Source organism: Hypanus sabinus, unplaced genomic scaffold, assembly GCF_030144855.1.
Source record: "Hypanus sabinus isolate sHypSab1 unplaced genomic scaffold, sHypSab1.hap1 scaffold_294, whole genome shotgun sequence".
Taxonomy (NCBI): Eukaryota; Metazoa; Chordata; class Chondrichthyes; order Myliobatiformes; family Dasyatidae; genus Hypanus; species Hypanus sabinus.
In genome coordinates this window covers 1-26,876 of record NW_026781090.1, presented here as the reverse complement: position 1 = coordinate 26,876, position 26,876 = coordinate 1, and the positions used below count along the sequence as shown (strand labels likewise).

General features: G+C 46.1%; 1 protein-coding gene across 1 annotated transcript; it reads left to right on the top strand.

Moving 5' to 3' along the window:
• The first annotated feature begins 700 nt into the window (after positions 1-700).
• Positions 701-21,423, top strand: LOC132388296 (NACHT, LRR and PYD domains-containing protein 3-like). The gene is made up of 9 exons (XM_059960633.1): positions 701-770; positions 2,102-2,268; positions 8,181-8,352; positions 8,451-8,516; positions 17,205-18,972; positions 19,952-20,038; positions 20,194-20,364; positions 20,990-21,157; positions 21,321-21,423. The coding sequence occupies exons 1-9, from the start codon at positions 701-703 to the stop codon at positions 21,421-21,423; spliced, it is 2,772 nt and encodes a 923-aa protein (XP_059816616.1).
• The last annotated feature ends 5,453 nt before the right edge of the window (positions 21,424-26,876 follow it).

The window sequence follows — 26,876 nt, the reverse complement described above, 5'->3', positions numbered from 1 at the left end:
TTGCCACCAGCAGCTCATGGTCTGAGATTGTCAGAGACCAGATGAACCGAGGAGTTTAAGTGCACAGTTCGCTCAATGCGGCGACACGGGATGGTGAATAGGTGTTTATTACTCCGTCCTTCAACAGTCAGGGTACTGACTGCCGGAGTTGTGACTTTATTAAATTTAATTTTGTTGAGAAACAGCGAACCACGCTGCCCATTAAGTCCTACAAATTGATCCTAGACTTATTATAGGACAATTTACAATGACCAACTAACGAGCCTGACGGTACTTCTTAAGACTGTGGGGCGACATGTGGCTGTGAAGAGGTGTTTATCACGCCGTCCTCCAACAATCAGCATATGGGTGCAGAAGTTGGGACACTATTTTTTGAAATACCTCGAGTCGCGCTGCCCATTAAGTTTCCCGAATTATTCCTAGTCTTGTCACAGGACAATTTACAAGCTGCCCACCTGCGCGTCTTAAAACTGGGTTGAAACCGGATCACCCATGTGATCACGGTGAGAACTTACAAACTATCAAAAACTTTCAAAGATTGAAATCGGGTCGTTCCAACTGAAAATAGTTATGTTAACCACAATGGGGCCGTTGTATAAGTCGTTGATGAGACTGTGCTTGCAGTACAAAGTATAGTTCTAGCCACTATGTTTGAAAAGGTTTGGTTCAAGTGGAAATGATGCAGAGAAGATTTGCGAGTATGTTGCCCGGGCCAGAAGGCTTCAGTGCTGGGGAGATGATGCCACTCATCATGCTTTACTCCCTGGAATGTAGGAAACTGAGCAACGACCTTACAGAAGTGTTTTAAATTATGAAGGGCAGCGTAATTGACACACTCCCTTTTATTTGTGTAATTCAGATCATCGCCAGTAGGTGGTGCTTTTTTCCACTCGGAAGGCAGTCAAGCAGACGACTGTCAAACAACGTCAGTCAGAGTCAGAATGGACACAGGTATGTTCACTGCGCTCTTTTTCATTAAAACGCTGTCATCACGGTACACGTGTAGTCAAATCATTAATGGTTCAGAGGAATAAGCTCGGCCGCTAAAGTGGCACAGAAAAGTGTCAACAAACGGGGTCATTGATCCTACTGGTAAAGCGGCCTTCAGCAATGGAACAATTCACCAGGTCCAGCGCAGGGACCTAACAAGGGAATAGTCGAACACTCCGCTCACCGTGCAAATCTTCACCTGAGTGAAAGGAGAAGGAGCTCCTGAAAGAACAGTGGGTGTGGGTGAAACTCGCAGGGGAATGCAACAACGGGCAAAGTAACAGTCCAGAGAACAGACTGAATTTCCGTCAGTATTTGGTACGCCTTGGTGTGGGAAATGCCTCCGACAGCCAGTGAGAGAAACAGATGTTGTTTTCTCTTTTGTAAGGCCTGTGGCGAATTCTCACCAGTTTCGGGTTGTTGCACAATGGAGGTGAGAGGAGTTTCCAGGTATCTGTTTTCTGTGGCCGAGTTAAGAAACGGTATATTGTGGGAGAACGGGCTGGGTGTGGGAGAGAATGAACAGGAGAAATTTTAAACAGGGAATCTGAGGGGGCTACCGAGGCAATGAACGTCCTTGGCGAATAAGATTAAAGTAAAACAAGTGGGTAAGTAGAGAGGGCAACGCACACAATGGTGGAGGTGCTCAGCAGGTCAGGCAGCGCCTATAGAGGGAAATCGAGAGTTCCGGTTGAGGAATATTAAGCTGAGACTTTGTACGTTGATTTGAATGTTGTTTCGGTCTCATAAAATCGAGTCTGGACTGGAGGAGCGTTCTTCTGGGTGAAGGTCTGCGACCAGCATCACTGTTTCACCGTGCGCCGTGTATGATGTAAATACAGACAGAAAGGTTCTAAGGTGGGAAGGGGAAGTTTAAAAGTGATCAGGGATGCGTGTTTTCCACAGAGAGTGATCGGTGTCTTAAGTGAGCTGCCGAGGGAGGGACTGAAAACAGATACTCAGCAGTATCTGAGAGGCGTTTGAACACATACGTAGGCCGGGAACGAAGGGATATTCACCAGGTTCCTGAAGATGGGATTGGTTTAAATTGGCATCGTGTCCGCATACTCATAGTATACTCTACTATTTTATGTTCTGTGACGGACAACAGATCTGAACTCCGCAATCTCCGCCTTCCTGTCAAATTGTGAGGATCACCACCTGTTCCGGTTGACGAAATTCTACAAGGAGCGACTGGAGCAGGCGATTGAGGAGGGTGTGGAGGGAGTCGGCTTCATGTTAATGGGCGAGGATCACTTCACCGGACCAGAGTATCACGTAAGTGGGAGGGAAATAGACTGAGTGTAGATTCTATTGAATTTATCATAGACCGACAGAACCGGGGTAACGGCAGCCCTACCCCTTGGAAATAAAAATCCTGCAATGCTTGTGGTCAACATCAAGAAAAGAGTTTTCGTTTGATGAAACCTCTAGAAGCCTCTGACCAGTTTTCTGAACACATTCAGTTTTGGGCAGGTTAGGATACAGAGAATGATTGACAGGTGACTTTAGTGTGTGACACTTGACGGACATTGCAAGTGGACAGAGAACCAATTTACACCACTCCATCTGATATCACATCTTGTTCCCAATACTCGACTTTCAGTGTCATTCATTCGTCTGTATTCTCTTGATGACCAGTAGGTTTCCCACAAATCAAATAAATAGCGATTAATTTCTCAGCTCATTTCTCGAGTCTACCTTAAACCCCGTCATCAATTGACCAGACAGTATTGAATATCGTCTCTGTTAAACTGCTGAACCGTTTTGTTGGTTAATATCCCAACATGCCTCATAGTTCTGATCCTTGTGACTGTTCCACTATGTATATGTAACTACCACCACATATGCTATTAACATTGAAAAGTGCAAAATCAGTATCACTGGAAATATTACAAGCATCTGCATCTAACACAGAATTACAAAGAAACAGCTTTCCGGTGGTCCTTGTGGTACTGGAGAGCATTCACCTATTGCCACCCAGACGGTACCGAACCCGACATTCCACATGAGACAATCGACAATTTCAATCCAAACTTCTTTTTCAACATTACCACACATGTACCGAATTCCAGAATTTGCTATCTGCTCCTCACTGCCAGTTCCCAGCTGTAGGCGGAAATTGAAACCTCACGGAGCCTGCCAGTGAAGTGCGAACCCGTTGCAGATCACCAGGGATTACCCCAGGTATAATCAACAGTGACCCTCTCATACGTCGAACTAGTTATAATCATTGAACTATACGTACAGCAACAGGCTCTCTGGCCCATCTAGTCTCACTGACTTAACTTTTCCTTTTGCCTGCAGCTACTCCGTTATCTCATCCCTAACAATCGATTCCAAAAAACCTCCCAACCACTGATATCAGGCTAATATGTCTATAGTTTCCTTTCTGCTGTTTCCCACTCTCCTTAAATAGAGGAATAACATTTGCAATTTTCCAGTCATCAGGTCAATGTCAGACTCTACCAACTATTGAAAGATCATTATTAATGCCTCAGCAATGTCTGCAGCTACTTCCTTGAGAACCCGAGGGTGCATTCCATCAGGTCCAAGGGATTTATCCACCCAAAGTCCATTAAGTTTCCTGAGCAGCTTATCAGTCGTAATTTTCCTGGCACATTCTTCACTTCCCTCACACTCTTGAATGTCCAGTATACTGCAGATGTCTTCCACTGTGAAGACTGTTGCAAAAAATGCATTCAGTTCCAGTGCCATCTCAGCGTCTCTCATTACAGTATTTCCAACGTCATTTTCTATTGGTCCCATATCTACCCTCAGCTCTCTTTAAACGTTATATACTTAAGGAAAACTTTTAGTATCTTCATTGACATTAGTCGCCAGCTTTCTTTCATAATTCATCTTTTCCTGCCAAATAACTCCTTAGTTTTCTTCTGCATTTTTTTTAAACTTCAGAGCCCTCTATCTTCCCACGTGCTCTGGTTTCCTTGTATGCCCTTTCTTTTGCTTTTACTTTGGCTCTGACTTCACTTGTCAGCCACGGTAGAGTCCTTCCTCCCTTTGATAAAAATCTTCTAGTTTGGAATATATCTGTCTTGCCCTTCCCTCATTTTTCGCGGAAACCCCAGCCACTGCAGCTCTGCTGTCCTTCCTGCTACAGTCTCTTTCCTGTCAATTTTACCCAGTTCTCCTTTCATGCCATTGCAATTTCCTTTATTCCACTGAAATACCGACAGAATGGAATTTAAATTCTCCTTCTCAAATTTCAAAGTGAACTCGCACACATTCTGACCACCGAACGCTAAGGGTTCCTTAACCTTAAGCTCTCTTTTCACATCCCGATCATTGCACAATACCCAATCCAGCACAGCCGAACCTCAAGTGGGCTCAACAGCAAGCAGTTCTAAAATGCCACCCCTTAGACAATCTACAAATTCTCTCTTTTGATTTCCAGTAGTGGCCTGATGTTTCCAATCCACTGCCATTTAAAATCTCCAGCGTTTATCGTGACATTACCCTTCTGACACGCCTTTTCTATCTCCTGCTGTAATTTGTAATCCACATCCCGGCCGCTGTTTCGAAGTCAGTATACAACTGTCATTTGGGTCCTTTTACCCTTGCTATTTCTTAACTCATCCCGTAGAGTCTCTACACCGTCGGATCCTATCTCAAACCTTCTTAATGATTTAATAACATTTCATATGTACAGGGCCACTCAACCCCGCCACCTACTATCCAATCGTTCCCATATACCACATATCCTTGGACTTTCAGCTCCCAATTGCAGCCATGTTTCAGAGATGGCCACAATGTCATACTTGCAAATCTGCAGCTGAATTTCAAAATAGTCCATTTTATTTCGTATGTGGTGTGCATTCAAATGTCACACTTTCAGTCGAGCATTTGCTGCTCTCTGTTGTAACTGCACAACGCGTCTATTACCCTGTAACTCATGCCACTGGCTCTGATTGTCCTTATCTCCTGCCTGTCCTTTCTATCATCTCTGTTTTCCCCATTCTCAACCCTAACACTGGTTCCGAACACCCCCTCCCCGCCAAATTAGTTTAAACCCTCCCTAACAGCTGAATTAAATCTGACTCTATCCCAATTTCTGTATTCAAAACTTTGATTTACGAAGACCTATGTCCTTAAAGCTTTACAACGCTATCTACCTTTAACAGCACTTTCAAGAAATTGTGGATCTCTATTCCCTGATGTCTTGGTTTTACCGCACTGTTCAATGCCCTGCCAATAACGGTCTTAGTGTTATCGTGGTTTCTCCTCAAAAAGTGCAACACCTCAAACTTGTCCTGATGAAATACTATCTGACAATTTTAGTCAACCCTATTCCAACTGTTCCAAGTCCCGCTGGAAGCTTTGATAATCTTCCTCGCTGTCCCTACTTTGGTGTCATCCACAGATTTGCTGACCCTCTTTACCACATTACCATCCAGAGTGTTGAGATATGATATATATGACAGATAACATTTGTTCGGGCACCCTGCACGGTCTTTGCTTACTAGCACCCGTTTTGGCAAGCAGCACAGCATGTAAACGCTTTATTTGGGTGATTTTTTACCCATTCTTCTTTAAATTTTATGACTTTTGGAGAGCACTTTATCTTTCATGCACTTAACTATTCACAGTAACAGAAATTGTGACCAGGGGTGTCCAAACTTTGCATGCCACTCTGTAAATGCAAAATAATAAATCTATTTACATCTTCTCCTCCCCTTTCAGCATCATACATTAAATCCCACTCTGAACTTCAAGAGGACCAATTTTGCCCGTCGGTATACTTTTGTTCTGAATATATTTGATGAAGAGTTTGGGATTCTCTTTTCATTTTCTGTTAGAGCAAACTTATGCTGTACCTTAACTCTCTTGATTTCCTCCTTTTGTAACTATTGTATTTCTTTATTCATAGTGTACCTCATTTGATCCTTCGAGCCTATGCTTGTGATGCGCTCAGGGCCTGAATATCTCACAAAAGCCAAGGTTCCCCAAATATGTTACCCTTGCCTTTTATTCTGGCAGGAACAGTCAGACTCCGTACTTGTGGTTATTCGTTCATTCGAACTCTGTATTCTCAAATTTTCAGTTTTGGAGGTCTCACACTTACCAAGCACGTCTGTACCTGTAAACAACTTATCCCCAAAAAATTGGCCTTTCTCCAATTTACATTCTTAACCCGAAGACCAGACCTACCCTGTTCCATAATGATGTTAAAACTAATAGCACCACATCCAAAGTATCTACCTGCACACACCTGCCCTGTCTTGTTCCCTAATAGAATTCCAGTATGCGCTGTCTATCGTTATGACCTCAATACACTGATTACAGAAACTTCCTTGAACTCATTTGACCAGCAGTATCGCATACAGCTCTTTACAATATGGGTGTCCCAGTCAATAAATGGAAAGTTATAATGATCTACCATCATGTGTTTATTGTGACTGTCCGTGATCTCTCTACAAAATTGATCCTCTAAAGACCATTGACTGTTGGGTGCTCGAAAATATAACCCCATCCCTTTCTTATTGTTCAGTTGCACCCATGCAGTCAGTAGATAAGCCCTCCAGTTATCCTGTCTGAGCAATGCAGGGACATTATATGACTAGTTGTGTTAGCTCTCCTTCTTTAATTCATCCTGCTCTATTGAATCACGTCAAACGCAACAGAACGCTGGAATGCCGAACAGACAGTCTTGTGCCTCTTCCTAGCAAATCGCATTAACGGTTACATTGCTGTAATGCAGTGTGCTGATGCATGCTCTAAGCACAACTGCCTTTCCTACGATACTCCTTGCATTGAAACAATACGCAACTCGGAACTTTAGTTTCACCATGTTCATCATTTATTGTCCTCACTCTGCAAGTCGGCTTAACAGCGTATTTTCCACACAGTCACTCCATTATCCACTCTGGTTCTTTATCCCCCTGCAACTAGTTTAACACCTCCCCCATCCCTATGCCGCGGTAGCAACCCTTCCCGTAGGGTTTTCAGTCCCCCACTAGTTTAGATACAAAACGATCACGTATCTCCATGTACCATCTTCCTTGGAAGTGAGCCCAATCATCCAAATATCTGAAGCCCCCCATAATACACCATCTTATCAGCCACACATTAGACAGTATTATCGTGCTATTTCAGGCCTCACTCGCACGTGTTTCGGGTAGCAATCCTGACAACACAGCCCTGGAGGTCCTGACATTTAGCTTAGCATCTAAACCCCATGAGCTAACTTTGCAGAACCTCATCACACTTCCTACTCTTGTCACTGGTGCCCAGGTGGACCACGAGCTCTGGCAGCTCATCCTGCCTTTAAGAATGTGTCAGACTCGATGCTGACATTGGCAAGACAGCATCCAAAAGCCTTGTTCTCGTAAGTAGAATCGCTAGTCTTTTCTCCTAACTATTGAAGTCCCCCTGTCAGTGCAGCTCACCACTTCTCATCCCTTCTCAGTCACAAAGCCAAACTCAGAGCCAAAGGCAGAATCGTCGTGTCTTTCCTCTGCTAGGCCATGCGCCGAAACAGAAAGCTGTATACCTGTTACAGAGGAGTTTCCTGCAGTGGCTGCCTGTTCCATTCTTCCTCCTGACGTCACCCAGTTCCGTGTCCTGTTCCCTTCCCCCTCCTTACGTCACAGTTCCCTGTGTCTTGCGCCTTTGGCTTAGCTCCCTCCCGGTACAGCCTGTCAGTCAACCTCTCAGCATCCCGAGTGATCCCGGGTTCATCCAGCTCCAGTTCCAACTCCTGAGCACAGACTGTAAGAAGCTGCAGCTGGATGCACTTCCTAAAGGAGTAGTTATCGGGGCCTCCCTGTCTTGCTGCACCCTGCAGGAAGAGCATTTCACTATACTGGCTGGCATTTCCACTGTTCTAATCATAAAGGTAAAATGTTACCCAAAAGCTACCTAAAGGATCCGCCGCTCCTCACTGAACCCTCTCTGACGCAAAGCCTCTACTCCCCACTCAATACTGGCTGACTCACGCTATGTGTGCTCCGCTTAAAACTCGTCAAGTGGATAATTACCCCACCTCCTGTGGAGTGCAGGAACTCCTGACTACCCCCCGTTCGCTTATTTTAAAATCTTTCCCCCGCTATGAACACTTCAATGGCTGTTAGTGATCTGTGGCGAGCAGACAGTGCTGGGTCAGTCCATGTTCATGGTAAATTTGTACCCATCCCTGCGCTCCTCAATATATTCCCCACTGTTCATTACAGAGCGTGACTGAGCTCGCGGAGAAGGGAAAACGAGCGGGCGCTTCCAAACTCCTCCTGGATCTGGTGATGGAGAAGGGCTCCGGGGCCCGGAAGGTGATGTGGGAATCCTTTGTGAAATTACATCACCATTTACCGAAGCTGAGCAGAATATTGGAGGAAATACGGGAGCGAGGTACGGTGAACAATACACTGTGTGTTACAGATGTAAAAGCTGTTGAATTTACAGTATAACACAGAACAGACTTCATGCAGGTTAATCTGTTTGAACAGGTGACGGCCAGTTCCCCTACATGGACACTGAGCGGTGTTTATCTGAAGTGCCCAAGCATCTGAAAGGTAAGCGATGGAAAGGAAATCTCAAAGTATTTATTTCACTCTGGGAGTCTGAAAACCTGTCTTTAGTGGCCTGCTTTGAGACTCGTAGAGTTTGGGAGACACTCTGTTGCTGTGGCAGGTAGACGGGTAACCACTTGCATTTTTCAGAACACCTTTTACCGTCCGGTCTTCGGCTGTGCACCTGGAGAAATCACACATTGCCATCGGTCAGAGAGGAAGCATAGAACATAGCATAGTATACCACAGTCAGGCCGTTCGGCACACAATGTTGTGCCAACCCTTAAACCCTGCCTTCCATATAACCCTTCACCTTAAATTCCTCCTGTCTAGCCGTCGCTTAAATTTCACTAGTGTATCTGTATCCACCATTAACTCAGGCAGTGCATTCCACGCACCAACAACTCTCTGAGTGAAAAACCTTCCTCTAATATCCCCTTTGAACTTCCCTCCCCGTACCTTAAAACCATGTCCTCATGTACAGAGCAGTGGTGCCCTGGGGGAGAGGCGCTAGCTGTCCACTCTGTCTATTCCTCTTAATATCTTGTACACCTCTATCATGTCTCCTCTCATGCTCCTTCTCTCCAAAGAGTAAAGCCCTAGCTCCCTTAATCTCTGATCATAATCTGTAAACCAGGCAGCATCCTGGTAATTCTCTTCTGTACGCTTTCCAATGCTTCCACATCTTTCCTATAGTGAGGCGACCAGAACTGGACACAGTACTCCAAATGTGGCCTAACTAGAGTTTTATAGAGCTGCATCATTACCCCGTGACTCTTAAACTCTATCCCTCGACCTATGAAATCTTTCTTAACTACCCTATTTACCTGTGAAGCAACTTTCAGGGATCTGCGGACTTGTACCCCCAGATCCCTCTGCTCCTCCACACGACCACGTATCCAGCCATTTACTTTCTAGTCAGCCTTGGAGATTGTCCTTCCAAAGTGTACCACCTCACACTTCTCCGGGTTGGACTCCATCTGCCACGTCTCAGCCCACTTCTGAATGCTATCAATTTTTTCTTTGCAACCTTCGACAATCTTCTACACTATCCACAACACCACCAACATTTGTGTCGTCTGCAAACTTGCCAACCCACCCTTCTATCCCGACATCCAGGTCATTAATAAAAATGACGAGAAGTAGAGGTCCCAGAACCGATCCTTGTGGAACACCACTAGTCACAACCCTCCAATCGGAATGTACTCCCTCCACCACGACCCTCTGCCTTCTGCAGGTCAGCCAATTCTGAATCCACCTGGCCAAACTTCCCTGGATCCCATGTCTTCTGACTTTCTGAATAAGCCTACCATGTGGAACCTTGTCAAACGCCTTACTAAAATCCATGTAGATCACATCCACTGTTCTACCTTCATTTATATGCCTGGTCACCTCCTCAAAAAACTCCATCAGGCTTGTTAGGCACGATCTACCCTTCACAAAGCCATGCTGACTCTCCCTGGTCAGGCCGTGATTCTCTAAATGCCCATTGATCCTATCTCTAAGAATCTTTTCCAACAGCTTTCCCATCACAGACGTAAGGCTCACTGGTCTAGAAGTACCCAAACTATGCCTACTACATTTTGTGAACAAGTGGATAACATTCGCCTCCCTCAAATCCTCCAGTACCAGTCCCGTGGACAACGAGGACATAAAGATCCTAGCCGGAGGTTCAGCAAACTCTTCCCTCGCGTCACCGAGCAGCCTGGAGAATATTCCGTCAGGCCCCGAGGACTTATCCGTCCTGATGTATTTTAACAACTCCAACACCTCCTCTCCCGTAATATCGATATGCTCCAGAACATCAACTTCACTGATATTGTCCTCACTGTCATCAAGTTTCCTCTCATTGGTGAATACCGAAGAGAAGTATTCATTGAGGACCTCGCTCACTTCTACAGCCTCCAGGAAAATCCTCTCACCTTTATCTCTAATTGGTCCTTCCTTCACTCCTGTCATCCTTTTGTATTTCACAAAATTGAAGAATGCCCTGGGGTTTTACTTTACTCTACTCGCCATACCTTCTCATTCCTCCTTCTTGCTCTTCTCAGCCCCTTCTTCAGCTCTTTTCTTTTATATTCCTCAATAGACCCATCTGATCCTTGGTTCCTAAACCTCATGTATGCTACCTTCTTGCACATGACTAGATTTTCCACCTCACTTACTACACATGGTTCCTTCACCCTACCATTATTTGTCTTCCTCACCGGACCAAATTTATCCCTAACATCCTGCAAGAGATCCCGAAACACTGACCACATGTCCATAGTACATTTCCCTGCAAAAACATCATCCCAATTTGCACCCACAAGTTCTAGACTTATAGCCTCATAACTTGCCCTTCGCCAAATAAAAAAATTCCTGTCCTCTCTGATTCTATCCTTTTCCACGATAACGTTAAAGGCCTGGGAGCGGTGATCACTGTGCTCCAGATGCTCACCCACTGAGAGATCTGTGACCTGACTCTGTTCGTTATCTAATACTAGATCTAGTATGGCATACCCCCTAGTTGGCCTGTCAACATACTGTGACAGGACTCCGTCTTGGACACACTTAATAAACTCTGCCCCGTCTAAACCCTTGGAACAAATCAGGTGTCAATCAATATTAGGGAAGTTAAAGTCACCCATGATAACAACTCTGCTATTTTGCACCTTTCCATACTCTCCTCCCAATCTGCTCCTCGGTATCTTTACTGCTACCAGGGGGCCTATAGAATACTCCCAATAGAGTAACTGCTCCCTTCCTGTTTCTGTCTTCCACCCATACTGACTCAAAATGAGGAACCTGCTATATTGCTCACCCTTTCTGCAGCTGTAATTGTATCCCTGACCAGTAATGCCACCCCTCCTTCCCTTCTACTCCCTCTCTATCCCTTTTAAAGCACTGAAATCCAGGAATATTGAGAATTCAACCTTACCCTGGTGCCAGCAAAGTCTCTGTAATGGTCTCTACATCATAATTACACTTATGTATCCCAGCTCCCAGTTCATCACCTTTGCTCCTGATGCTTCTTGCGTTGAAGTAAACACACTTCAGCCTTTCTATCTCACTACCTTTACACCCTTTATTCTGCTTCTCTTTCCTCAAAGCCTCCATGCACTATACTTGCAGTTCTCGCATGACCATTGTCCTCCTCCACTTCACCATCTCTTCTTGCACTCTGGTTCCCCTCTCCCTGAAAATCTAGTTTAAACCCCCCGGAGCAGCACTAGAAAACCTTGCCGGACGGATGTTCGTCCCCCTCCAGTTCAGGTGCAACCCGTCCCTTCGGAACAGGTCCCACCTTCCGTGGAACAAGGCCCAGTTTTCCAGACTCATGAACCCCTTCCTCCTCCACCAACTCCTTAGCCACGTATTTAGCTCCACTGTCTTTCTATTTCTAGCCTCACTAGCAAGTGGCACGGGTAGCAATACTAAGATTTCAAACCTGGAAGTCATGTCCTTTAACTTTGCACCTAAATCCCTAAAGTCTCTTTGCAGGACCACCTCTTTCTTTCCTATCCACATCATTGGTCCCTACTTGGACAACGATATCTGACTACTCACCCTCCCTCTTGAGAATACTGAGAACTCGATCCGAGACACCGCTGACCCTGGCACCAGAGAGGTAAAAGACCAACCAGGATTCTTGATCTCTCTCACAGAACATCTTATCTGTCCCCCTAACTATCCAGTCCCCTACCACTACTGATCTCCTCTTTTCTCTCCTTCCCTTCTGAGCTGAGGGTCCAGTCTCGGTGCCAGAGTCGGGACCACTGCCGCTTGTCCCTGGTAGGTCGTCCCCACCAACAGTATCCAAAACGGTGTAATTATTATTGACGGGAACGGCCACAGGGGTGCTCTGCTCATTCTGTCTATTCCCCTTTCCTATCCTGACAGTCACACAGTTAACTGTCTACTGACTTTTAGGGGTGTCTATCTCCCTGAAACACCTGTCTATTTTTGCCTCTGCCTCACGAATGATCCGAAGTTCCTCCAGCACCAGTTCGAGTTCCCTAACTCGGTTTGTGAGGAGCTGCAGCTGGATGCACCTTTCACAGGTGTAGTCATCAGGGACAACCGTACTCACCCTGACTTCCCACACTGTAAACGGAGCACCCGACTGCCCTAACTGTTGCCTCCATTACCTACTCCTAAGCTAATTAGATTAATTAAAGGAGTTTACCCGGCCTTCCCTCACTGGGAGCAAGTTCGTCCTCAGCCAGTGCTCGCCGAAGCCTCTCGAGCCAAAGCTTTCCTACTCTGTGTCTCACTACTCCACCGCCCGCTCCATTAATGTGCTCGCTTTTTAAACTCTCTTGCTGTTCTCACAGGCCATCCTTCACGCGCTTGCTCAGTCGTCACCCGTTTAAACTGCCGAAGAAGCCTCGGCATTCCCTTGCCAAATATCCTGAGATCTGTCAAAAATGTAGCCAACCCTCTCCAATAGGAACATCCAGCACCAGCATGGAAAGTCTCACAGCTCAGATTCAAGGTGGAGCCGGGAGTTGCTGTTATTCCTCCATCAGACCACAAGACATGGGAGCAGAATTAGGCCAATCCGCCCATCGAGTCCACTCCGCCATTCCATCATGGCTGATCCCGGGTCCACGCAATCCCGTACACCTGCCTTCTCACCTTATTCTTTGATGACCTGACCAATCAGGACCTTCTACTTTAAATATACCCACGGACACGGCCTCCCCTGCAGTCTGTGACAGAGCCTTCCAGAGATTCAATACTCTGGCTCAAAAAATCCTCCTTACCTGTTCTAATGGATCGCCCCTCAATTTTGAGGCTCTACCTTTGAGTGTTGGATACTCCCACCATAGGGCACATCCTCTCCACGTCCACCCTATCTGGTCCTTTCAGCATTCGGTAGTTGTCAAAGAGACACCCCGCCCCCCCCCCCACCCCTTCCGCATTCTTCTAAATTCTACTGAGTACAGGCCCAAAGTTGCCAAAACGCTCCTCACGTGTTAACCCCTTCATTCCCAGGATCATTCTGGTAAATCTCTCTGGACTCTCTCCAATGACAACACACCTTTTCCGAGGTATATCTCCAAAGCAGTTGGCAAAACTCCACGTGCGGCCTGACTACATACTTATAAAGGCTCAGCATTATCTCCTCGCTTTTATCTTCGATTCCCCTTGAAATGAATGCCAACATTGCATTTGCCTACATTACTACAGACTCACCCTGCAAATTAACCTTCTGGGAATCTTGTGGGAGGACTCCTAGGTCCCTCTGTACCTGTGATGTATGAACCATTTAGATAATGGTCGGCACTATTTTTCCTACATTATCATACATTTCCCAACACCATATTCCATCTGCCACTTTTTAACCCATTCCTACAATTTGTCCTCATTCTGATACCATCCCTCCACCTATCTGTGTATCATCCGCATACTTTGCCACAGAGGCATCAACTCCATGATTCAAATCATTGTCAAACAACGTCAAATGCTGCAGTCCCAATAGCGTCCCTTGTGGAGTACCACTAGTCACAGGCAGCCAACCAGAAAAGGCCCCTTTGCTTCCCACTCACTGCCTCCTGCCATTCCGCTACCCATGCCAATATCTTTTCTGTAACGCAAAATAATTTTATCTTGCTCAGAAGTCTCATACGTGGCACCGAATCAAATGCCTTTTGAAAATCCCAGTAGATCACATGCAGGGCATCTCCTTTGTTGACCTTGCGTCTTACTTCTTCGGAGAACAGATTGATCAGGCATGATTTCCCTTCAGAGAAACCATGCTGACTTTGAATTATTTTGTAATTAGTCTCCAAGTACCTCCAAACCTCAACTTTCATAAGAGACTCCAACACTTTCCTAACCACTGAGGTTTGGCTACTGGCCTATAACTTCCCATCGTTCACCTTCCTCCTTTCCTAAAGAGTAGAGTGATATTTGCAATCCTCCAGTACTCCGGGACCATGCCAGAATCAAATGATTTTTGAAGGATCATGACCAATGCATCCATTATCTCTCCAGCAAATCTCTCTCAGGTCTCTGGGATGTAGTCCATTTGGCCCTGGTGACTTATCCAACTTAAGAACTTTCAGTACGACGAACACGTTTTCTTTTGTAAAAATGGCACTCACTTCTACTGCCTGTCACTTACGGAGCACTGCACACTGCTAGCGTCTTCCACAGGAAGATATATACAAAGTAGCAATTGCGTATATCTGCCATTTATTTGTTTCCCATTACTATCTCACCATCATCATTTTTCGGTGCTCCAATATCAACTCTCACCTCCCTTTGCTCTTAACATAACTGAGAAATGTGTTTTTTTATCCTGCTTTATATTATTGGCTTGACTGCCCCATATCTAATCTTTTCCCTTCTTATAGCTTTTTTAATTGCTTTGTGCTGCATTTAAAAACCTTTCCATTCATCCAACTTTATACCCACTTTTGCTACCTTATATGCCCTTTCCTTGACTTTTATGCAGTCCTTTACCAGTCACTGTTGCCTACCCCTGCCGTTTGGGAACAACTTACTTTGTGGGACACATCTATCCTGCACCTCGTGAACTAGTCCCAGAAACTTCAGGCATCTATTTTCTGCCGTTATTCCCACTAGAATCCTCTCTAATCCACCTGGTAAAGCTCCTTCTTCATGCCTCTGTAATTACCTTTATTCCATTGTGATACTGGCACATGTAAGTTATGCTTCTGCCTCTCAAAGTGCAGTTTGAATTCCATCATTTCATGATCACTGCCTCCTAAGGTCCTTTTGCATTTAGCTCCCTATTAAGGTCTGGGTTATTACCCAACACCCAGTCTAAGACAGCGTCTCCCCGCGTAGTCCCAAGCTCAAGCTGCTCTACAAAGCTATGTCGTAGGCATTCAATAAATTGCCTCTCATGCGATCCGACACATTACGTATGCTTGATTTTCCTATTTCCCTTGCATATTGAAGTCCTCATTACAATTGTGTCATTACCCTTATTACATGCTTTTTCCAACTTCCTTTTATATATCAACCACTCCTCGGCTACTATTTGGAGGCCTGTATATGATTCTCATTATGCTTTTTTTACCCTTGCAATTTCTTATCTTCACCCACAAAGATACAACATTCTCTGATCCTAAGTCACCTCTTTCTAAACATGTAATTCCATATCGAACCAATAGAAACACAACAGCTATGTGGTCCTGCCTGTCCTTTGGATACAAATTAAGATCCCAACCATGGGCTTCATTCAGCCATGACTCAGTGACACCGACAACATCATACTTTTCTAAATATAATTGCACAAAGAGCTCGTCAACTTGTTCCGAATGCTACGCGCAATTAATAGGACACCATCAGTTCTGCATCTGCGCCCTTTTGAATTTTGTCTCTCTGATGCAATTCAACTCTTCGCTCTGTCTGCATTGGAACACAGTCATGAGCTTGTCCTTCCTCACATTCATGTCACACCCATCATCTACTTGTCAACCTGCTGGAACATCCTCGGCCCCATCATCCTGTTTCCCAATCCCCCTGCCATATTAGAGTGAAATACTCCCAACAGCCGCAGTATATCTGCCCGCAGGAATATTTGACCCCCTCGTATTCGTGCAACACGTCAATTTTGTTCAAGTCACGCCTGTCCCAATTATCCAAAAACCTGAATCCCTACACCCGCTGCAATTCTCCAGCCACGCATTTATCTGCCACCTCGTTCAATTCCTATCTTCACTGTCGTGTGGCACAGACCGTAATACGAAAATTTGAGTTTCAGCTTCTCAGCTTCTATTTTCCAGGCATCCTCCTTTTTTGTTCTTCCTATGCCATTTGTTCCAATATGTGCTACACCTCTGGCTGCTCACCTATCCTTTTCAGGATATTGTGGTCGTGCCCAGAAACATTTCGGACAATGGCACCTCGGAGGCAACGTATCTCCTTTTTGTGTCCATAGAACCGCCTACCTGTCCCCCTGAGTATTGAGTCCCCTGATACTGCTGACATCCTTTTCAGTTTCCTGCTCTTCTGGGCAACATCAGGCTATTCCCTGAATTCATGTACAAGTTCTCTAGAGAGAAGGAGATGGTAGAGGTGTGGTGGGGGCCTATTGCCTGAGTTCATGTTCCAGCTCCTCGATGCAGAGGGGATTGTAGAGGTGCAGTGTGGGTGAATTGCCTAAGTTCATGTACCAGCTCCTCAGAGAATTAGAGACTGTAGACCAGTGCGGGGTGTGTCACATCGTGACTGGCTCAGCCTGGAAAAGGAAACTGAAATTATGTTCCTTTTCTGTGACTCAGTACCGACAGCTTAATCCTAAAGGAGTGTCAGGAACATGGGGTCCATTGTGGGAGAAGTAAAAGTCAGTAGAGCAAGTAAATGCCCCTCCCCACTCTTACCCTCTGCGGTGTTTTACAGTTCAGCAGAAGCTGAGCAGTGAAAGCAGTGAAACCACCCGTTCCACACAACACTCTCCGCTCCAGAATCACGTGTGCACTTGGTCCTCGCTGGAACACCGGGGGATCTGCAAACTACCAACAGACGGGAGAGTGGAGCCTTTAACAGCGGATCTGAATCAGATCAGAAATGTTTCCGGGACATCGTTCATTTTCAGACACTCTTACCTCTGATCTCCTGATTCCACCCAAACAATGTCTTTAACAAGTTTTTTTTTTAATTACGGGAAATAAGTGGATGCTCCATGTTCATAAGATCAGGCATTGACAATCTATTTCTGTCCGTTCTAAGATGTTCGAAGGAAACACATGGAGACTCTGCGGACACAAACTGAAAAACTGAGAGTGAACACGATCCTGATGAGGGAGAAGGTGAAGGTTTTCCAGCTGGTTGATCGATACGCTGAGCTCACGGTCATTTCTACTGTTCGAGATCGGACACTGGTGGAACATGAGCTGCTGGCAAGAGGCAGAGACCACGAGGAGTGGAGACAGAAACATCTCCGCAGAGAGCTGGAGAAAATTCCCATTGCTCATCTATTTCAGAATAGTTACTCACATAGTTTTCGGGGCAAAATAAAAGGATTCTTCACAAGATCAACTTCTGGGAGTTCAGCAGCAGTGGCTGGAGTCCCGGGGATCGGGAAAACAACAATGGTACAAAAGATTGTTTATGACTGGGCCACGGGGAAAATATACCAACAATTCCACTTTGTCTTCTGTTTCAAATTCCGAGATTTAAACTACATTAACTGCAGAATAAACCTAAGGGAACTAATTCTTGATCAGTATCCATACTTTGGGAATTTACTGAGAAAGGTCTGGAAGAACCCAGAGGGATTGCTGTTTATATTCGATGGTTTGGATGAATTCAAACACAGAATCGATTTTGCTGACAGTCGGAGAGATACAGAACCCAAACACCAGTGCCCAGATCCCGAGTGGTGGTGTGAAGTGTCTGACATTGTGTACAGTTTAATCCAGGGCAAGCTGCTCCCAGGGTGTTCAGTGCTGGTGACCTCCCGCCCCACTGCGTTACATTTATTGGAAAAGGCTGAAATCAGTGTCTGGGCTGAAATCCTGGGATTTGTTGGTGAGGAACGGAAGGAATATTTCATCAGGTATTTTGAAGATCAGACTGTGGCGGCAGCTGTTTACAAACACGTGGAGGAGAACGAGATCCTTTACACCATGAGCTACAACCCCTCCTTCTGCTGGATCCTCGCTCTGGCACTGGGCCCCTTCTTCACACAAAGAGTCAGGGACCCTCAGCGAGTTCCCAAGACCATCACCCAACTGTACTCCTACTATATTTACAACATCCTGAAAAACCACGGCCGTGAGATTGAGAATCCCCGTGACGTGTTACTCAGGGTTGGTCAGATGGCCTTCAGAGGAGTGTCCGAGAGGAAGATTGTGTTTACAGATGGAGATTTGATCAAGTACAATCTGCAGCCTTCCCAGTTCCTGTCCGGGTTCCTGATGGAGCTTTTGGAGAGAGAGGATTCTGCCCGGAGCCTGGCGTACACATTCCCACACCTCACCATCCAAGAGTTTGTAGCTGCAGTCGCACAATTCCTGAACCCACATCCCGGGGATTTTCTGAAATCCCTCACTAATTCTCAGAAAACGACAGATGGGCGATTTGAGGTATTTCTCCGTTTTGTTGCTGGTCTCTCCTCCCCAATGACAGCTCGGGGCCTGGAGGAGTTTCTGGGTCCATTTCCTCTTCACACAACCTGCCAGGTGATTGACTGGGTGAGTGAAGAGGTTAAACGCCAGAGTGGAATCACACAGAGTGAAGCTGGTAAAAGGAGCCTCCTGAACACATTGCACTACCTGTTTGAGTCTCAGAATCGTGGACTGGCTCAGGACGCACTGGGATCTGTGAAATCACTTTCATTCCATGGAATGACACTGACCCCAATTGACTGTGCGGTCCTGTCTCATGTCATCGGAGTATGTGATACAATAAAACACCTCAACCTGGAGAAATGCCACATTCAGTGTGAAGGAATCCAGCGGCTGGGACCCGGGCTGCACAAGTGCCAGGAGTTGAGGTAATTTGATTTATCTCTCAATCTGAACTGTGAAACTGTTCAATTGTGTTGTTTCAAAGTTAGCAAAATTGTAGTAAATCAGATAATTTGAGAAATACAGGACAGGACAGGTGAGAAATTATGCAGGGATATGAAGGTTTTGTGGGATGTTGGTGACTTCAGCGAAAAACGGCCATTAGTTTAATGGCGGTAAATCACAGGAATGGAACAGAGCTTCACACCCCCTTCCCTGTCAGGAACAAGAGACCGTCAGCAGATTGTCCAAGTCAGGAGGAACGAAATACCATTGTGAGATTGTGCTCCCCCACATTTTCCTCTGTGTAACTCTCACCACCAGTCTATCCTTGTTACTGCTGACTATCAGATACCCAGATTCCATTCGGGCACCTCCTTTACCGATTGTGAACCTCAGTTCAGACCCACGCCTCCCGTAAAACCTATTTCTGAATCCTCTCGTTTTGTAAGATTATCTTTTCCCATCGGCATCCTCCTCTGGGATCTCTTCCCCACCCTTCCTTCTTCTGTAGGACGTATTCTTCCTTCTGTAGGACGTGTTCGTCCTTCTGTGGGATCACTCTACCCATTCCCCGTCCTTCTGCAGCTTCAGTCTTCACATTCCTTTGCCTCAGGTGGGATCTCACATCGACACTTTAGTCATTCACAAATCGTCCTCACAGTGGGACTTCCTTCCCATCCTTCAACCCTGCTCCTCCCGCCCCTCTCACGTCAGGAACACTTTTCTAACCGTCAGGGAATGGGACAGAACATGCGGAATTTACAGGGTCACTTCGACAGTCTACATTATTGACATTCGGTGAATACCCTGGAGCTGGGCAGTGAGGGACATTGACAGTGATGGGAACTCCGATCAGTGATTTACTGAAGGGTTTTATGTTTCCTGAAATATCCGAGTGAGAGAAATTCCTTCAGACCCACGGTTTGATTCACTTTGTTCATCAATTTGTTTGTTTGTGTTTAGACTTGGGGGGAATGAGCTGGGAGATTCAGGAGTGAAACTGGTGTCTGCGGCTCTGAGGAACCCGGAGTGTAAAATACAGAAACTGGAGTAAGTACCAGACTGTGGGAGATGGTGTTTACAGTCACTGGGTGTCTGACACTGAACATTAATGTGATCAGTAATTGAGTTACTGATTAACATTGGGGATTTGTACCGTCTCCTGTCTCTCTGTGTCCTTCACCCTCACTCTCTCTCATCTCCAGGTTGGGGAATGTCGGTCTCACAGATTGTGGTGCCGAAGATCTCGTCTCCGCTCTCAGTACAAACCCATCATTAACTGGTCTGAACCTGAGTGGTAATAAACTGGGAGATTCAGTAGTGAAACTGGTGTTTGTGGCTCTGGAGAACCCGGAGTGTAAAATACAGAAATTGCGGTAAGTACCAGACTGTGGGAGATTGTGTTTACAGTCACTGAGTGTCTGACACTGGACATTAATGTGATCAGTAATTGTGTTACTGATAAACACTGGGAATTTGTACCGTCTCCTGTCTCTCTGTGTCCTTCACCCTCACTCAATCTCATCTCCAGGCTGAGTGATGTCGGTCTCACAGGTTCTGGTGCCGAGTATCTCGCCAGCGATCTCGTTAAAAATCGATTACTCACGGATCTGGACCTGAGTGCTAATAACCTGGGAGATTCAGGAGTGAAACTGGTGTCAGCGGCTCTGGAGAAACCGGAGTGTAAAATACAGAAACTGTGGTAAGTACCAGACTGTGGGAGATTGTGTTTACTGTCACTGGGTGTCTGACACTGAACATTAATGTGATCAGTAATTGTGTTACTGATAAACACTGGGGATTTGTACCGTCTCCCGTCTCTCTGTGTCCTTCACCCTCACTCTCTCTCATCTCCAGGCTGTGGGAGATTGTGTTTACAGTCACTGGGTGACTGACACTGAACATTAATGTGATCAGTAATTGTGTTACTTATTAACACTGGGGATTTATACCGTCTCCTGTCTCTCTGTGTCCTTCACCCTCACTCTCTCTCATCTCCAGGCTGGGGGGTGTCTATCTATCAGATTCTGGTGTCGAGGATCTCGTCTCAGCTATCATTACAAACCGATTGCTAACGCGGCTGAACCTGGAATCAAACTGGCTCACAGACCGATCTATCCCCGCTCTTCGTCGCCTTATACAAGCACTCCCGAATCTGGAGCGGATCGTGTAAGTGTCAAGATTCAATATGATAAAAAAAAACAACTGCGGATCCGCGGGTTTTCTGGTGATATTTGTCTGTGAGTGTTGTTGAAACATTAACCCCGGTCCCCTGTTACTGACACTGTTGTGTAATCTGTTTATTTCATCTTTATTCTCCTATCTGTTTCAGGCTGGCGAAGAATCGGTTCAGTCAAACCGGGGAGAAGGAACTGAGATCTCTCCAGGAACCCAGACCTGGACTGAGAGTGATATTTGAACGTCGGAATATGTGAACATTTTCGCCCGCGGGATGGGGACACTCAGGCAGATTTCCAGGTTTTACCTTTAACGGTCGCCTTTAACGGCCGCGCTCCAGAAATATTTCCAATATACTCCGGCTCCAGCCGAGCGGGCCCTGACGTAAGAGATTGTCCCGTCGCTGAGCGTTTCGGTCTGCAGTGCAGAGGCCCTGCTTCCGCCGGATGTCCTGGTGCAGGTTTCGCCCAGAGGAACCGGGGAATTACACAGACCGGAACTACATAGCGGACAATTATCACTCTGGAACACCACTGTCCCGGGTAGGATTATCAGGGAAGGGGATCGCTTTTGTCACTTTGGGCTGAGGACTGTACACTTGGCAGTCATGCCGTTGTAATGATGTTTAATTAACAAATACCTTGGTGGTAACCCTGGGGCTGCAGCGATATAGGACACTGCCCTGGTGTGATTTAATAATAATCGGTTCCACGATGCAGAGTGACGGTGAAAAACGGGACTGATTATTCAGTCGCTGTATCGAATGAGTCTTACTGGACGAACGAACACAGACCTAAGATTACTGCTGCACCGCGAACCCAGTGCACTGTGACAGCGGTCCATATCCCTTCTCATTTCCAGCCTAATGAAGTGCAGTCTCACTGAATCTGATTGCCCCCCCCCCCACCCCCGCGCTCTCCTCGCTCGATACCTCTCCCTTTATCTTCTCGCTCCCTAACCCGCGATCTCCTCTCTACCGTCCCCACGCCCTACCGCTCCCATCCGCGTGCACAACTTGCATACCTATCCGCCTGGGGTCACCCCTTGCAGCTACCACCGGCCTACTGTCCGTCTTATCGCATTCCGCGATCATCTTGTGCCCACCATATCCTCACTCTCTCGCTGCTGAACAGTGTCAAACCCTTCCGTACTGCACAGCCCATTACCGTCCATCATCTCCGTGCCTATGCAAATCTCTTAAAACTCTGAATGTATCTGCCTCACGAGTACAATGCCCAGGATCTCGCCCCCCAACTCCGCCGACTCTGTGCTCTCATCGCTTCCCACCACCAACCCGCACTTTGCACGCTGTCTCACTCGGCTCTCCTGCCGAACTCTCCTAGCTGATACCCGCACTCTCCTTGCGCCAGTCCCCCAAATCCTTCCCCTGCGCCCGAACAACCTCGAACCTCTCCCCACTCACAGCCTATAAATTTCCATACTTCTGTCGTCCCTGTGCTTATCTGAGAGCCCCTAATTTTTTCTGCATGCATTTGCCTCCATAACTACCTTCGGCAGGGCATTACTCTCTGTGCTCTCTTTCTGTGGAAAAATTTTAAAAAAAACTTCTGCTAAATCTTACTGCATGTAATGTAAACATTGTGCCTATATTAATATCTCTTCAAAATCCCTAATGTATCTGCTTCTACCGCCATCCCAGGCAATGTATTCCAGGCACGATCTACAGTCTGTGTTAAAACAGAAACCTATTCCCATATCTCCTTTGCAATTGCCGCGTCTCACTTTAAATGTATGCCCTCTATTGTTCGACATTTCCACTCTGGGAAAAATATCCTGTCTGTTTACCATATCCATGCTTCTCATAAACTTATAATCTGTGCCTTCTTTCTCTTCCCCTCCGAAGAAAATAGCCCAAGTTTATCCAGACTCTTGTTATAGCCTATGTCCTGGTAAAAGTCTTTTGCACACTCTTCAAAGCCTCGACATTCCAGTTCAAATTTCCAAGTAAAATCTATTATCAGGCTGCCTAATTGTCACCACACATAACACAGAGATTTTTTTTTTGAGAGTATACTTAGCAAATCTATAGAACAGTAACTATATAGTGTAAAAATCAGGAATGATAGACTGTACTCAGCTGTGCAAACCCAGACTGTAGGTCACGTCGTTGTTGGTCTGGAACAGACCGGGCCGTAGGTTTACACACCTGAACATCTCGAGTGAGACAACAGAAACATACAACCACATGTCTCTGCGGGACCAAATTCCCAGACAAACTAGGAGGGATTTTAGTCTATTGATTTATTCAAATTGAATTCAAATTTCCAGCAACGTTGCGAGGTTATGAATACATTCCCAATGCTCAGCGCTAACTGCATGATGGAAAGGCATTTCCACATTATTTTGCGAATTCAACGGTCAATGTCGATTCATGGATGTTTATATTCCGCAGTGTGAAAGTTTCAGAAGGCAGTTCGTGCAGCTGATCCACTTCTTCCATAATTGGAGGTGTTCCAATCTGTTGAGGGATGTTAAATTAAGTGAATGAGAAAAGACATGATCGGGCATAGTTTTTACGTGACTGGAAGTATGTACAGAGGAGGTATCGGAGGTAGTTTTTTTTTTTACTCAGAGTCTTGAGTGCGTGGAATGGGCTGCAGGCGGCGGTGGTGGAGACGGAAGCGATACGGTCTTTCAGGAGACTCCTGGATGTCTACATGGAGCTCAGAAAAATTGTGGGCTAAGTAGTTCAATGACAGGGACATGAACGGCACAGTTTTGTGGTTCGAAGGGCTTATATTGTGCTGTAGGTTTTCCATGTTTCTACCTTTCTAGGTAAGAAGTGCCTATCACCTGTGGTCTCATTGGACGAATGGAAAAAGCCTGCTTCTAGCTATTCCAGACACCGGCAGTGATGCGTCAGTTATTGCTAAGACGATGTCTTTTTTTTGTATGTTACAGTATCTTTGTCAGATCTAACGTCTGCCTGTCAATTTTACTTCAGAAAGACAAATCACAGTATTAAGCGTTATTATTTATGTTAAATTTACTTTTATAGCCAATTAAACAAGAAACTTCCAAAGTAAATGCTAAGAACTATTGAGTTTCAGTTCTGTGGAAGGCTTGGAGGGAGTGATCGATTATCCTTGGAACATGGGAAAAGTGACGGAATCTACCGCGGTGATATACAAGTTTCAAAGGCAGAAGCAAAGTAGACGAAGCGATTCTGATCTCTTTGTGGACCGTCGGAACCGGAAGAATTGAATGAATGTGCCTTGAAAAATAGAAATGCAGAGAATGGATGACATGTGCATTCACTTGGATAATTGCTGTATTGGTAGAAAAACTGTTGCACAGGTTTGTTAAATCCAAATTGATTCTTAGTAACACGGTAGAATCCTTCAGTGAAGCAGACGGTAAGCAAGCAAATGAAATGGGATGGTTACAGACTTCTAAAAGCCCTGGGTTCCCCACAAGATTTTATATCGTGAAATAAAAGGAACGGCTATGCTACAGAAATAATGCGAACGTTGCACATGTCTCCCCAACAGCCCCTCCTCCTGAGCCCAAAACCTCCCACACCAAAACCCACTGCCCATCCCATCACCACAGTGGTTTTGCATTGAAATCATGAACAGCAGTGATGTTGTACAGACACCCAAAGACCTCACATGGCCTCATTGATCCCTCCTTCTGCACCTACCTGTTCAGGACCGATATATGGCAATGGCTTTAATCCTTCTCATGAACTTTTCACAGTGATCTCATCAGATCCCAGCAGGATGCACCACTGATGCCATGCTGCCCTATTAATCCCTGATTCCGCGAACACCCAGAAGCCCCTACATGGACCAATTCTCTCAGCGATACAATCTCTAACCGCGCACACACATTCCAATTACCGTCACGCACTTTTCCTACACAACATTGACGACTGCATCCGTACTGCTTCCTGCACCTGCGCTGAATTCGCCCATTTCATCCACTTTGCCTGCAACTTCCAACCTGCCCACAAATTCAACTAATCCGACACTTCCCTTCTTTGGCTGCATCTCCGGAGACAGCTTATCCACCAAAGTGTATTATAAACCAACGGACTCTCACAGCTATCTGGAATATACCTTCTCCCACGTTTCTGCTTGTAAAACCGCCATTCCCCTTCTCTCAAATCCTCCGTCTCGGCCACATCTACCCTCAGGATGAGACTTTTCAGTCCAGAACGAAGGAGATGTCCTCCTTTTGCAAAGAAAGGGGCTGCCCTTTCTCTACGTTCAACTCTGCCCTCAAACACATCTCTTCCATTTCACGCACATCTGCTTTCACCCTATCCTCTTGCCTTCCTACCGGCGATAGAGTTCATTTTGCCCACACGTACAACCCCACCGGCCTCGCATCCCGCACACAATTTTCTGAAATTTCCACCATCTCCAACTGGATCCTACTACGAAACACGTTTCTTTCTCCCCCCCCCCCAATCTACCCTTCTTTCTGCTAATGGCAGGGATCATTCTCTACATGCCTCCCTTGTCCATTCGTCCCTCACCACTGATCTTCCTCCTGGCACTTATCTTTCTAATAGGAACAAGGGCTACACCTGCCTCTGCACCTGCATCCGTCACTACCACTCAGTGACATAAACGCTCATTCCATGTGCGATGCACATCACCTGTGAGTCTGTTGGGGTCATATACTGTGTTCCGTGCTCCTGTTGCTGCCTCCTGTGTATCGGTGAGACCCGACGTAGATAGAGAAACCGCTTCGAACAGTATCTACGCTCCGTCCGCCAGAACAAGCGGGATCTTCCAGCGGCTACTCAGTTTGATTACACATCCCATTCGCATTTCGATATGTCCAAACATGGCATCTTCCACGGCCGTGATAAGGCGACACTTAAGTTGTGTCTGTTTGGGTAGATTCCAATCTGATTTCCATGAGAATTGATTTCTCAAACTTCCAGTAATGCCACCCTACCCACCTTTCACCACTTCCCTTCAGCAGCTCCCTCTCTCATCTTATCTCCTTGTCCACCCATCTCCCCTTATTATTTTTTTTATTCCATGTCCTTCTGTCGCTTTCACTTATCAACTTCCTAACTCTCTGCTTCATCCGTCCTCTTCTGTTTCATCTATCGTCTTGGGTATCTCTCTCGCCTCCCCTCTCCTTTCACATCTATTCCTCAGCTTCATTCCTCTCTAGTCCAGGCGAAGCGTTTCGGTCCGAAACATCAGCTGTGCTTTTTCTACGGATTCTCCCTGACATTCAGTGTTCCTCCTGCATTCTCTGTGTGTTATTTCGATATATTTCCCACTAACCCTAACCCGCGGCAACCGATTCCCACTGGTCCGACGTTCCCACCAGCCTCCACCTCCCCACAATCTTCCTCTGACCCAACACACTTGCAACAGCTCTGCCGCTGCACCAGAAATATCACTAAACACACTCATACCGACTGTTGACAATGACCCCACACCTCTCCACGCATCTCGACTCGTCATACACCGCCCCGTAGCTTCTCTCTGACAACATAGTTCGTCCGCCTTCCAAAGAACGCCACATTGCTTCCGTTTTCCCCACTGCCCTGGCCGCACAAAAATCCAAGTCCCAATGAACCCACATCTCCTCAGCAGTTCCCAATGAATGTTATCGCTCCACGTTCCCAGCGACCCAAAAGCCCCAACATTTCGCACTGCCGTTGCACTTCATCCATGTTTTGACCTGATGCTGCTTCGCACGAACCTCTGCAAGTTTC